This window comes from Chlorocebus sabaeus, chromosome 21, assembly GCF_047675955.1.
Source record: "Chlorocebus sabaeus isolate Y175 chromosome 21, mChlSab1.0.hap1, whole genome shotgun sequence".
Taxonomy (NCBI): Eukaryota; Metazoa; Chordata; class Mammalia; order Primates; family Cercopithecidae; genus Chlorocebus; species Chlorocebus sabaeus.
In genome coordinates, this window is record NC_132924.1 from 22,767,851 (window position 1) to 22,781,274 (window position 13,424).

The 13,424-nt window shown below is 37.8% G+C and overlaps 1 protein-coding gene across 2 annotated transcripts in view; it reads right to left on the reverse strand.

Moving 5' to 3' along the window:
* The window catches only part of POU6F2 (POU class 6 homeobox 2), a 501,581-nt gene extending 496,032 nt beyond the window's left edge, over positions 1-5,549 (reverse strand). For both annotated transcript variants that reach the window (XM_073008947.1, XM_073008946.1), the window contains exon 1: positions 5,323-5,549. Coding sequence is in view for 1 of the 2 variants with exons in the window: in XM_073008946.1 (XP_072865047.1) it covers positions 5,323-5,427 (105 nt within the window). In the remaining variant the exon portion in view is untranslated. The remainder of the gene's footprint in view (positions 1-5,322) is intronic.
* Positions 5,550-13,424: the final 7,875 nt, after the last annotated feature.

Sequence of the window (13,424 nt, forward strand, 5' to 3'; positions counted from 1 at the left end):
TGTAGGGAGGGAGGGAAGGGAAAAAGAACATAAATCCAAGTTTGAGATTACATATAGAGCAGCTATTATCTCCCAAGTAAAGGTTTGGCCATAAATTACAAATTAATTTAAAAGTTGTGTAATTTGGATTTTCTTTTAGTGCTCAAATTAAAGTCAATATTTATCTTTTGGCACATTGCTTCTTCAAGTCTGATCCTTTCATGTTTGCACTTTATGTCACAACTTTATTTTCTACTCAGTCAAGCATTAGAAAAGACTAACAGCTTGTACAATATCACAATGCAATTGAAAAGTGAAGTTTTTCAATATTTGCAGACGTGTTAATTATATTCCAATTTTCACAGCAATAAAGAGAAAAATACTTGAAACTGGTAATATGCAGTTTACATAGCAAAGAAAAGGTCAATTAAGAAACATCCTTCACTGACCTCTGAAACAAATACTATAGATTTTACACGCAGGAAACTTATTACGTGCAAACTTTCTTTCATAAGCATTTGTATTTTAAAAGTTGCAGCCACCTCTCTGCATATGTTAGAGGTAAGAATCAAAAAGTTTTAAGCTCTTAAGCATTGAAAATGATACTTGACTCCTATAGTTTCGTTAATTGACCTTAGAGACAGAAAAGAAAATTTAGTTTCAAGACCCAAGTTCATCTAATTTTTGTTTAGTATTAACATTATTGTATAGTAGTATTACTATATTGATAAATTTTACTTAAGTGGACAAAATTGACTTTATCATTATATGCCTGCTTTAATTTTAAAAAATTCTAAATGTAATAAAAATTAAGTCCATCTGGTAAAATGTAAAATGTTAACATAAGACTTTCCTATAAGTATGAATGAAATATTAAGTGAAGCTTTTTAGGTTAATAAACAATACATACTGCAAATTCAATTTTGGTGGGTCCGGCACTTACCAAAAGAATACTAGCACCAGTATGTATAAGAAAGAATAATCCTTAATTAATCTGTATTTTTTCTAGTATATCATTCATCCATAATACCTTGGGGAAAAGGTATTCTCAATAAAATTCAAGCAGTAATAATTTCACACTCCCAAAATATATACATTTGTTGAAGCAATCTGTCAGTTTCAAAAATATACGCATTCACACCCACAAAAATGACTTTTTTTAAGAGTCTATGGGAGTTATGCTTTGCATGAGTAAAACAGGGTTAGGTTAGCCCCAGTGTTTCATTTTTATATATAAGGCATGAATATCAGTCTAAACTGACTGAGGGCAATCTTCAAGTGTGTTATTTACATCATGCCAACGTCCCCTCTCCCTAGGCCACTTGCATCGCATATCAGTTTGAGCATATTTTAGGTAAGCAAATTATTATTAAATCTACATTAAATACTTTTTGGAACAAGGGATTTTACCATCCATGTAAAATTAATTGTTTTTATGCTATAACAGTGAAATATTTGTGTGTTTTAAAATCTCCATATGAGAAAACATACATGGAGATACTGTTAAGCCAAATGCATGCACACATCCTGAGCACTGAGACATTTGCATTAGTCCTCTGACGTAGAACTTCACAACACTTCAAATTGTCGAAATGTACTTTGAAAAATAAAAGATCCATTGTACCAGTAAGGGAAATTGTAAACAGCTTCTTATTGTACTTCTAATGCTATTAAAATATAGAATGTGTGGTCTCTTCTCTCTTCTTCTAGTGCTTTAGCAATGTCAACTGGAAGTGCATCCATGATCACTTTATCCAGTTGTCTCTGTCCCACTCCCAGCAAACTCTTAGATATACTTGATAAATCTTTTCATCTAATTTGGTTCATCTGTTGTTTTTATTAACAACTAATTTAATATCCTCTGTTCTGCAATATTTGCGAAAGTCAGTCTATAGACATGAAGCCAGACGGGACCCTCGGGCCTGTGCATCAGGATGGTGGGCTGGCTAGGTCCTCTGGGGACAGCAGTGCCAGAAGGAGTATTGGACACAGTGACCCGACTGTATGAGATGAGAAAAAAACAAAAACAGGAGGTCCGCAGTACTGATGAACTAATCTGTCACTCACAAGCTCAGGTCTGCAAAAAAAGAAATGAAGCACTAAACATTTAATGGCCATAAGAGATGGAAATGCAAGTCTTCATTTCTAAATGATGATCAAACCCATGATCAGAACCTGCTTAACTGTGTAATTGAATTGAATTGAAAATCATCCCCTGGATAACAATCCGTCCTACATTCAAGGGGTTAGGAAGCTAACTACAGGTAATTGCTATCAGAAATCTGATTTGATTTCCAAAAATTGTGTGAATGAACCAAGTTTCTTGATCTTGATATACCAGGCAGGGAGTTTGTTCTTCCAAGTACTAGACTGCTTAATTGCTTGCTTGGGGGAGGAGAAATCCTGGGGGAAAGGCATATATGAGCAATTTCTACTCCGTGAAGCCAGCGCTGTGTCCTGAGCTGGATCACGGCCAGAAACACAGAAAAGTCTACTCTTTCCTACAGTGGAAGCAACTGTGGATATTTCATCCTAAGAGTGAATGAAAAAAACCTAAAGCTCATACTTCATGGGAATCTTTCAATATTCTGACAGAAAACTGGTTATTTGCTCCTCCAACCCAAAGTCATCTAGGAACAGGACTCAGAACAGGAAAAAAAAAAAAAAAAAAGACAAAAATAATAATTATTCCAAAATGTATTTGAGAAGAAACAAACACAAACATTTGCATTATTAAATGGGATTGTTCACACCTGCTGAGTAGATATAAGATGATATTTAAGTCAAGAGCTAAAAAATAAACCATCTCTTTCTGGTTTTGATTGACAGCAGAGCAATAAAAATTATTTTCACATTCTTTTCCTTATTGTTAGAAGTAATCATTTGAGTAAATATACTTATCTGTGCTATAACTATTAAAATGAATTCATTTCAAATATGTATAGCACTTTTCTTTTTTATATTTCTAGATATGGTTTCCATATAGACTTTCTGACTTTTATCATATGCATATAGGGCAATATTCTATTTTTCTTTCTTTTTAAATACTTACTGTTTCAATTTCAAATAAAAAATAAGCATTCTAGTTTGTACATTTTTAGCACAGAAATGTTTACAACCTTCAGCACAATTGCTTTTATAATTTACTGACTTGATATTTTGAGGAGTTTTGAACAAATTATGAGAAATAACACCTTCAGAAAGCATGTGACTACTTTCATGCAACTATTGGTAGTGTATTCGTAAGTCATTAACATGTAGAGTTCTTAGACATACGGAACCTTTAAAAATTATACTAAAGAGTACATACAAAATACAGAACTATGTAATAATAACTAATTTTAAATCCTGACAAATTAGAAGTTAAGTCTACTATCTGTAAAAATATGTACTGGTTCCTTTTTTTTAAGTATATACCTGGGCCTTTAAAAAGTATATACCTTTACAATTGATTTCCAATAAACAATACTGAATAACAAACTACAAGTGACTTTCCTGATTTTTCAGCAAAAATATATAGAAAAAGGAAATCCTATTTCTTATTAGAGATTGAAGCACAGTAATTCTGCACAGTATTAAGAACCATAACTATGCCATACAGAAGACAGGACCTGCAACCTAAGAAAAGTTTTATTAAACAGGACAAGACAGTGATTAGGGGCTCAAGTTTTATTTCAATATGCGAAAGTCATCTATTGTGACAGATATTTATTTCATTCCCTACACCACTATTATTTTAGCTATATTTGATATATTTGCTCATCAGTGAATACTTACATTGAAACAGGTATTAAGAGTATATAAAATCAGTTTATATATTTTCTCCTGCCTAGAGACTTCACTTTATATATATTTGTCTATAGAACAAAAACCAACTTAAAAGTTTTAAAAAATATTTCTATGTTGAAGCAAATATCTACTTCTTTTAAAATAGTGTGAGCCTGTGAAAACATGGTATTATGTATTTGACATTTTCCATCTAAAAATACATTATGAAGCAAGCATGCTGGTATTAATAAACCATGTGCTTTCAGAACCCTGAAGTGCTTTTCTATAATTTTGTTGAAAACAGAATAAGATGATATATTTTCCACCATGCTATTAACATACAGCAAACAAATTTTATGTCGTTGCCTTGCCAGCTTGTCTTGATTGGAAAGTGTACCAAAAAAAAAAAAAAAACTTTTAGGAGTTTATAAATATTCGTGAGCATAGTCTGGTTTATGAGTTAACAATACATAATTAAACATAGATAACTTAGAAAAATTTAGTCAAAAATACATTACAAAAAAAAAAAAAGAAAAAGAAACCATGTATATTTCCTTTTTCCTCACCCCACCCCCATCATAGTCAGAAAAATCACCCTCCCTCTGCAGCAGGCTACTATCCTTCCTTTCACCACTTTAGTTATCTGAAGGCAAATGAAAATACAATGATCCTTTTCGTCTTCTGATTTAGCTTACAACGCAAACATTTTAACACAAGCATAAACTACTGACTTCACAGAAAGCACCAAACAGAAAGAGCAAGACTCACTGACCCATTTGGAAGACAAAGACGACAGAGCAGGAAAGCTCTAAAAATCAGCTTGTGAGGCCTCTGAGAGATATTCTTCTGGCATTTCATCACAGCAGCCCCAGACCAGCTCACCTCCCTGGATACAAGGAGGAGGTACTAAATAGAGCTGTTTATTAAAGCTGCTGTGCTGGATTGCATTAGGAAGCGCGAGCAGACCACCTGGACCTTTCAGATTGTGGCAGTGTTTAATTTGCAGCCTGCCCCTCTGCAGCAGCCAAGACTACTACTACATTCACCGGGCTCAATCACACATTATCTGGGTTAGAAGTCAAGGCACATATATCTATATATTTATATTTCCCATATGGAGAAAGTGAGAGAGGGAGAGAGAGAGAGAGAGAAGGAGAGAACACAGTCAAAATAAAAATATTGAACAGCATTAGAAAAATTTTAACTACTACCTAGAAAACCACACTTGATTCTCTTCTCACACTTTCTTTCCTTCAGAGATCAAAATCTAAAAAGAAAGCAAATTTCTAAAATAGATTTTTAAGAAACATTCAGACCAAATTATAAATTAGATTTATCCTTCAGTGTTTTTGTTGTTGTTTTAGTTTTTGTTTAAAAGGATCACATTGAAGTTTTAAGCTGAGGTTTCCCTGGTCAGATTTAATGGGTGCCTTTTGCCTTTCGCACTTTCAGCACTACACTGGCAGGTAGCTGAAGATACAGATAGAAAGATGGTACTGTAAATATGAATTATGTGAATCATATGGTGAGACCCTTGTGGAAAAAAGGGGAGTTGAGAAATGGCTGACTCCATACCTGACCAATTACAGCTTGCATGGTCCCCGTGTCCTGCTGCGCTGAGAGATCGCAATCCATCATATGTTGTCTTTGAAAAGGAGAATGGGGGTTTCTGGCATGCATCTGTCAATCAACTTCTGCACTCACAACCATCACCAAAAGCAAGGGGAAAAAAAGTCAAGCTGCTCCACCAAATAGGATGGAACCGTCATGTGACCTCCGGCAGACACGCACACACACATTCACTACCTCCACAGAGCGTAAGAATTTTCTGTAGATATGAAATGACATTGACAAATATCCAATACCAAGTAAATAAAGTGAGACAAACAGCTATTCACCAAAGACAAAAACATGGGCTGTAATCTTCCGCTAAAGGTTTAACAAACCTGTGAGGATTATTTTTAATGCTCTAGAAATCTATGTTTAAAACAAAACAAAACCAAAATGAACTATCTCATGTGAGTGTCCATTAAGACTTTGATTTTTGTGCTACTATATACATTTTTTAAATTATAGTTAATTGTTGTAGTTTTCTTAATGGGTCCCTAATGATTTTATTTTTAAAATCTCTGAATGACCTTTTGATAATATGCAGTTATCTTTCTTGTTTCATATAAAGACACCTTTTCAGAGAAGCTTGAAATGTTAACTGTTACATAACAGACACCCTGATATTAGTAGATTGGAAATGGACATAGAAAATAATCCATGTAAACGATGATGACCACTCTAATATAAAATATTCAAAGTGTGTAAATAGCAGTCACTAAACTTTCTATCTTCTAAAAGGTAAGGGGATGATTTACTTGCAGTTCATCTAAACTGATGTAATGTGTTTTTAATGTGATGACAACTATTTTAACTTTTTAAATTTAATTTTAACTATCTGTTTCCACACAATCTAGGGACAGATTGCTAATGTATTATGCGTCAGTTATTGTTAAGGGTGACAAGAAAATAACTTACCAGCTTTTTAACCTTCTTAGGCTAAAGATAGGAACCTGACTTTCAAGACAATCCTACAGGTATTGTAAAGTTGCTCTCTGAAAACCCAAAACCGTAAACACCGTCCATTAACTTGGTGGCTTTGTGGCAGTGAAGAACGTTTGTATTGTCTACTTTTTAACTGAAGTTCATTAGTTAGTATACTGTCCCCAACTTTTCAAAAAAATGTATGGGAAAACCTTGTGTTAATATTAAAATGGAGATTTTTTTCAAGGCTCTAAACTGATGACAAGTCGGGGAGCAATGAGAAATATTTAATACAGAATATATACTATTATGTATATTATTGCATAATATCCACTGCTTGAAAATTAATCAAAAGGAACTTCAAGTAAGAAAAAAAAATTTTTTCAATATTGTTAAAGAAAGCTTTAGGAGCAAAGAATGAAGGACCAAAGTGCGCGCGCGCGCGCACACACACACACAGACACACACACACACACAGTTAAATCAGCATCCCCAAACAAAATGAGACCGTGTACCAAGTGGGTAGCCCTCCTGGGAGCTGAGGGCTAACGGAGGAAAGGCCCTTCTAAACATTAAACGTCCCGTCTCCGCTGAAGCCCTATCCGGGGGTTTCTGCAGTCATCCCAGATCAGGACTTCGAGCGTCCCATCACCTCCTCTGGCCGGGGAACGGGAGGTCAGGGAAGCCGAGCCAGGAGCATAGGGGCCCCGGGCCGCGACAAGGACTAAGCCAAAGTTGCCCGAAACCTGCGGGCTCACAGAGGGCGGGGGGCGCGACTGCTCCTGGCATCGCCTTCTTGGGACCCCGCCTGGGCGGACACTAGACAGAAAGCCAGGTGATGGGACCAGAGGGAAGTTGCGGAAAAGGGACGAGCTGGACTCCCAGGCCACAGCCGAGCTGAGCAGCCGCCCCCGCTTTCTAATTTTTGGGGGGCCTGCAGCCAAGCCTGGAGCGCGCCCCGGCGGCACCGCCCTCCTGGGCGCCCTGGAGCCCCGCGCCCTCCGCCTGCGTCCTCGGACTTAGGCAGCGGCGCCGGTGCGCGGGTCGGGTGAGCCCGGCGGCTGTTTTGGCGTCCGGCATCCTCTGTAGCACAGCCTGGGTTCTCCACGCGCTGCCACCCGATCGCAGGTTCAACTTCCCCTGGGATCTAAGCTTCTTAAGCGCCTTCCTAAGGGGCTGGGGGCTTGAGGGTGTGGGTGGAGGTGGGTGGGAGAGGCTGGCCAAGCTGCGGCATGAGGCCGAAGACTTCCTTTGACGCTTTGTCCCACAAATTATGGTGGTTCCGATTGGCGTAGGGACAACACTCTTTGCTTATACTCCATTTGTTTACATGACCATCTGGCCTACATGAATTATAATTATTACTAGCCAGCATTGATGAGAGGCTGAGCCAGAAACTGTGTCAGACACTTCACAGTACGTTACATGTGAAATAACAACTCAGTGAGGCGGGCACGATTATTCCCATTTTGCAGATGAGGCTCCAAAAAAAAAATAAAATAAAATAAGGTAACTGCTCATGATTAATAGGAATATGATTTGAACCTGCTCTGAATCCAAAACTGGAGCCCTTCATATGAAAGCACAGAGTCAGGTAATATTCACAATAGTGGCTATCATACATGAAGCACCCACTCCTTCCGCACATATTTATGGAGCCTATACTAGGTGCCAAGTACTGCATTAATGTTAGAGATACAGCAAAACAGCACAGATTGCTTTGGAAACATAATAAAAATAAACCAAATGGTTAAAAGATTTATCTGGGGGAATTGTTTGATTCTAGCTGGTGGAACATGCTGACACTTTTTAAGACCGTAATGCACCAGCTCGGGTTGGGATGGACTCCCTCTCCGACCTCTGACAGAGCATGGCCTTGAAAAAGTGCCACTTCTCTGAGTCATGGATTTCGTGTCTTACACCAGAGAGAACAATCCCTCAAGGGTAGTGTAAGGATTTGGGGAGATAACGTTTTGTGAAAGCTTATTGAGCTATACTGTGTAAGTGCCCAGCAAGTGTTAGTTATTTTCCCATATGGGAGGTCTATGGAGGGCAGGAAAGATTAATTCTCCTGGGGAAGGGAGGAAGCCTCAATGCAGATGGTGGAAAGATTTGGGTTGTGATATAAACAGAGGGCAGCTCCTGTTCAGGGCAAGAGGAACAGCATGAGCAAACCATCTGTTCCTCTATCATTGTCGGTGGCAGACACTTCTAAGGTCTGATTAATGGAAAACAAATGGGAGAGAATGTGGGTATGCCAACTAATGTTGATTCCCACTCCCACAGTAGCATTCAGGAAAGGAGACTCCTTGAGTGAAATATTCACCGTTACCATCATCTCTCTGTTTTCTTACCTCCCATCAAAGTTCCGTAATATTGTGCATTTTCTGACCCTCTAAAGCCCCCTCCTGGATCATGAAGCAGTTAGATATGTCCTTTTCCAAGATACTCTTGTAGGCAAGGCAGCAGTGATGGCAAAAGGTCACCATAAGTCAAACCAAAAGAGGTCCCATCATTGCCCAAAGTCCCAGTCCCCAGCTTCTCAGGATAGGGATGTCCTTGATTTCTTAAACCACAAAGGACACTGATAGATAAATGGAGTACTGGGAATCAAGATAAAGTGCAGATATTGGTCATCTCTGTCTTCATTTGTTTTGATGAATGTTTTGCAATGTTTAGGGATGAGAAGAGCTAACATACCTGGAGGCTTCTTTAATTCAAGGACCAAAAGCAGAAAAAAAGTGAATAGATGGTTCAAACAGTCACTAAGACGAATCCACTTTTACTAGACTTAGTATATTTCTGCTTATGCTATCATAACATGTAGATTTACTACAAGTCTATATGACATGCCTTTCTCTCTGTTGAGACCTGTTCTTTTTGTTGTAGTTGTTCGCTTTTTTGTTTACTGGTTTACTCTATTTTTTTTTCTTCTTTTCTCTGCTACTTCTTGCTTTTGCATACATACCTTTCCTGGTTTTTAAAAGACTAAATTACCATTCCTCCCACTCGTTTTATTTTTCATTTTAAATCTCCCACCCCCAGTTTACTAGACTCCAGCCTTCTTCCCAGATTAAGCATCATGGCAGAGGACTCTCTACAGCATGACTCACCACGTAGCTGTCTGTCTTCACATGATTTTTGAGGCTGACATGGGAATCAGATGACAGGGGGACAAGGATCAACATACCCAATCAAGACTCCTCATTGACTTCCCTTTCCCTTCTTCAGTTGGCTTTGCTTTTGCCCTTCTTTTCAAAGTCAGTTTTTTCCTAGAATTCCATGTGCTGCCATCAGTCTCTGGAGGGATCCATTGCTTTTTCTATTTTCACCCCCACAACACTACATTTTTGTCTACTTTCAAGTTTTGTAGAGCATTTCTCTGGAATGGTCTTTTCAATCACCATCAGTTTCCTTAAGCAACATTAAGGGGCTCTTATTTCCACAGGACATTGACCAGTGTAACTGATCTGTACCCTGGGATCTTTTGTTGTTGTTATTTTCATATTTCTAGCGAAGTTGAGGACAGGAAAAATACCAAAAACAGAATGATTATTTTTAAAAGAGAAAGGGAGAAGGGAGGAAACCCCTCACATCAAGCCCAAGGACTATAGAGTTGAAAGGGGCTTGACTTTGCTGAGCCAAGGCACCATTAGTCGTGATGACCTATGATTTACAGTTTCCTTCTACAACATAATTTGGGAGCACTGGTTTTCCCCTGAGAAACAGTGACAAGATATTGCCTTTAAAATGAACAGCTGAGAAGTTCAAGAGCCTGTTGGCTCTGGGCAAGGAAGACTTGTGAATATACTAATGCATTATCAGACCTCCAACTTCATCATCCTTTCTACCAGGGGACTTTATCCAGGATAAAAACAGAAAAAGCCAACACACGGAACCAGTTCCTTAATTTCCATTTGCTCTCTTCATGAAATGTTTTGGTTATAGTTATGCATTTGGTCTTCTAGAATATATTTCTTCTGCCTGAATATGCTTGGAAAAAGCATTGCAATGCTCCTGGGTTTTACTGTACTTTGGGTAGTTTCTGTGCCTGAGCCCAAATGCTAACACATAACTTCTCATGAAAATTCTCCACAGTGGTGGAGACACACATTCTGTTTCCTTACAGCCACAGTATACTAGGGGACTTTTTCTTTTTTATTTCATGGTTATAGTTTCACTGCCTGAAAAAGCTAAATACCACTGTCCTTTTATTCCTTATATCGATAGGTTCACAACACATAGACCTAGTTCCGTCATTTTAAAGACAAACGTTTTTAAATGGATGACTGTACAGAACCAAATTCATCAAGAGAACTACAAAACTTGCAGCTCTTATACTGGAAAACCCATATCTATTCTGGATTTATCTGTAATCATCATCATCATCATCAATAACAATAACAGCAATAACAATTATAGAAAACATAGAAGAAGATCCCAAGATGTAGTTTGAGTACTCTCGAGGGTTCATGAGGCCTTTTCAGGGGGTCTGGAAGGACAAAACTTTTTCAAAATAACACTAAAATGAGATTTTTTCCTTTTTCACTCTAATTTTCTGAAGAGCATACAGTAGCGTTTCCCAAAACTGCATGATATGTGATTTCATAGCAGATTGAATGCAGAAGCAGACGTGAGACTCCAATCATCTTCTAGTAAGTCAGACACTTACTAGAGATTTGCAAAAATCTAAAACAAAGCCACTCTTTTTACTAGGTATTTTGTTTGTGGTAAATATAATTTTTTTCATAAAACAAATTATTTATGTTATGTAACTATTTAAAATAAATTAGTAAGTAAACATTTTAAATGTATTGGTTTTAATTTCTAATGTAGTAAATATTAGTAAACATAACCCACAACACAAAAGCTTTTTGAGGTCTTAAATAATTTTGTAATAGTGTAAAGAAACTCTAAGACTAAAAAGTTGGAGGTTTGCAGACATCCTAGAGTATTTACTATTTGCCATGCAACTGTTCTAAGCACTTCACTTATACTAACGCATTTAATCCTCACCCTGGCCCTAGAAAATATGTGTTCCTTATCCTGATTTAATAGATGAGAACACTGAGGGTAGTATTATATTGAATATTATAAATGCAAGGTTCTTAGGGATGAATGTCCAAAACAATAATTTTATATGAGAGTCAGCTGAGATATGCAATACCTCCTGGATGGAAATGTTGGGAAAAAAATCACTTTGTTAAAGTTTTTAAAGGTTTTTTAAAGGATACTCATCTATGATCAGCATCAAACCTATGTCCCAGTAAATAAAATGTCCCTAGTAACTATCACATGCCACAAAGTAGAGGCAAAAGAATTAAGAGCTGTCTGATTCTACTCCCGTCTCTACCGCCCACTCCTATTGGGCCTGAATGAAGGTGTTGGACTTTTAATGCCCTTCCAGTTACAATATTTTGTAATTGCCAAATCCCCACGTTAGTTGGTGAACAGATCTATCTATACAGAACATGAAAGATTAAAATCTATAATTTTTGAGCATTCATTTGACTGCAAAACTATAGTTGAAGCACTGGGCAAAAAAATAAAAAAATCATTAAAGAGAACAGAGTTTATATAATTGCTTAATTATCTAGCCTTGGCATTCAAGATTATCATCTTGCAAAGGGAATTGTATTTCTTCAAGAAAATACCTGATACACAGCTTAGCCAGGCAGGTCCAAAGGGAAAGTAGAAGAAGGCAAAGTAATAATGACGTAGCTAGATGAAATAAAATTATGGGTCAAGGAGAACAAAGAAGAAGGACGAGGAGGAAGAAAAGCAAGACAGACCAGGCAGCTGGGGCCTGAGCGTGTGGGAGTGGATGAGAAATTCCCCACCATGTCCCATGAGGGCAGTGAGAGTCTCACAACTGGAAATAGCTAATATACAGTGTTAATTGAATATATTGCTGTTGTTTATTTTTCCCTGCGTTGTACATATGCTTTGAATCCCAAACCTTCAGGAAAATCGGCTACACACATAAATTCTTGTGTGAGGGGCATTTTTTCAGGGAAAGGAAGGTTGAATCCCACATCTGGGTCAACAGTAACAAGCTGAGAGAAGAGTTATGGAAAATGAGATGTAATGTGTTCAAATATTTGGCGGAGTCTGAAGAAGTGACACAATATAAAAAGTATCTGTTATGCAAGGAATGCAAAACCAAACTTGGACTTAATTGGACAACAAAGGGAATTTTCTGGCTTACAAAACTAAAAAGTACAGAGGTTAGTGGGCCTCAGGTCTGGCTTGATCTAGAGGTTTTTCAACATCTAATGAACCCTGTCTCCATCAAAAAATAAAAATAAAAATAGCCAGGCAAGGTGGTGCACACCTGTAGTCCTAGCTACCTAGGAGGCTAACACAGGAAGATCACTTCACTTGAGCCCAGGAGTTCGAGGCTGCAGTGAGCTGCAGTTGTGCCACTACACTCCAGCCTGAATGACAGAGCAAGTCCCTGTCTCTATAAATAATAATAATAATAGTAATCATAATAATAATAATAATAGTGTAAATAGAGTTCTAGCTACATCTCTCCACAAGGCCCTTTGCTCTGTTTCAACCTATCCATTGGTTTTGGCTCCCGTCGTGGTAGTGAAAGGCTGCAGCAACTCCAGGCCTTATACCACACCACAACCCACACCATCTAAAACAGGAGAGAGTGCTTTGTTTCAAATATCCAAGCAAAATCCAAAGATTCTCTTTGTTTAGACCAGATTAGATCACATCCCTAACCCTCCTGGTCTGTGTTCAAGGGGATAGAATACACTGGATGGCTTAGCTTCAATGGTGTAATGTACTGCAGGAGCTGGAGGCAGATGCAGGACCCCTGGAAATACATGAATCTACAAGCAGTGTTCAGGGGCTTTTAGGAAAGGGAGAATGAATGCTGGGTGGAAAGAAAGACAATACAAAAAGTCTACTACGACAACCCCTGAGATTTCACAGACATTTTGCAAATCCATGCAAGAGGCACAGAAAAAGAGCTTTTAGTTCATTTTAACTAAATCTCAAAGGATAGGCTGACCTGGCAGTTGATGACCTGGTAGTTGTTTTGAGTATTAAAAGAGAAAATGTTCATGAATACTGATTACAGTGCATGAAATAATAGTAGATCCGTACACATCATAGTTCCCTTCTTCTGC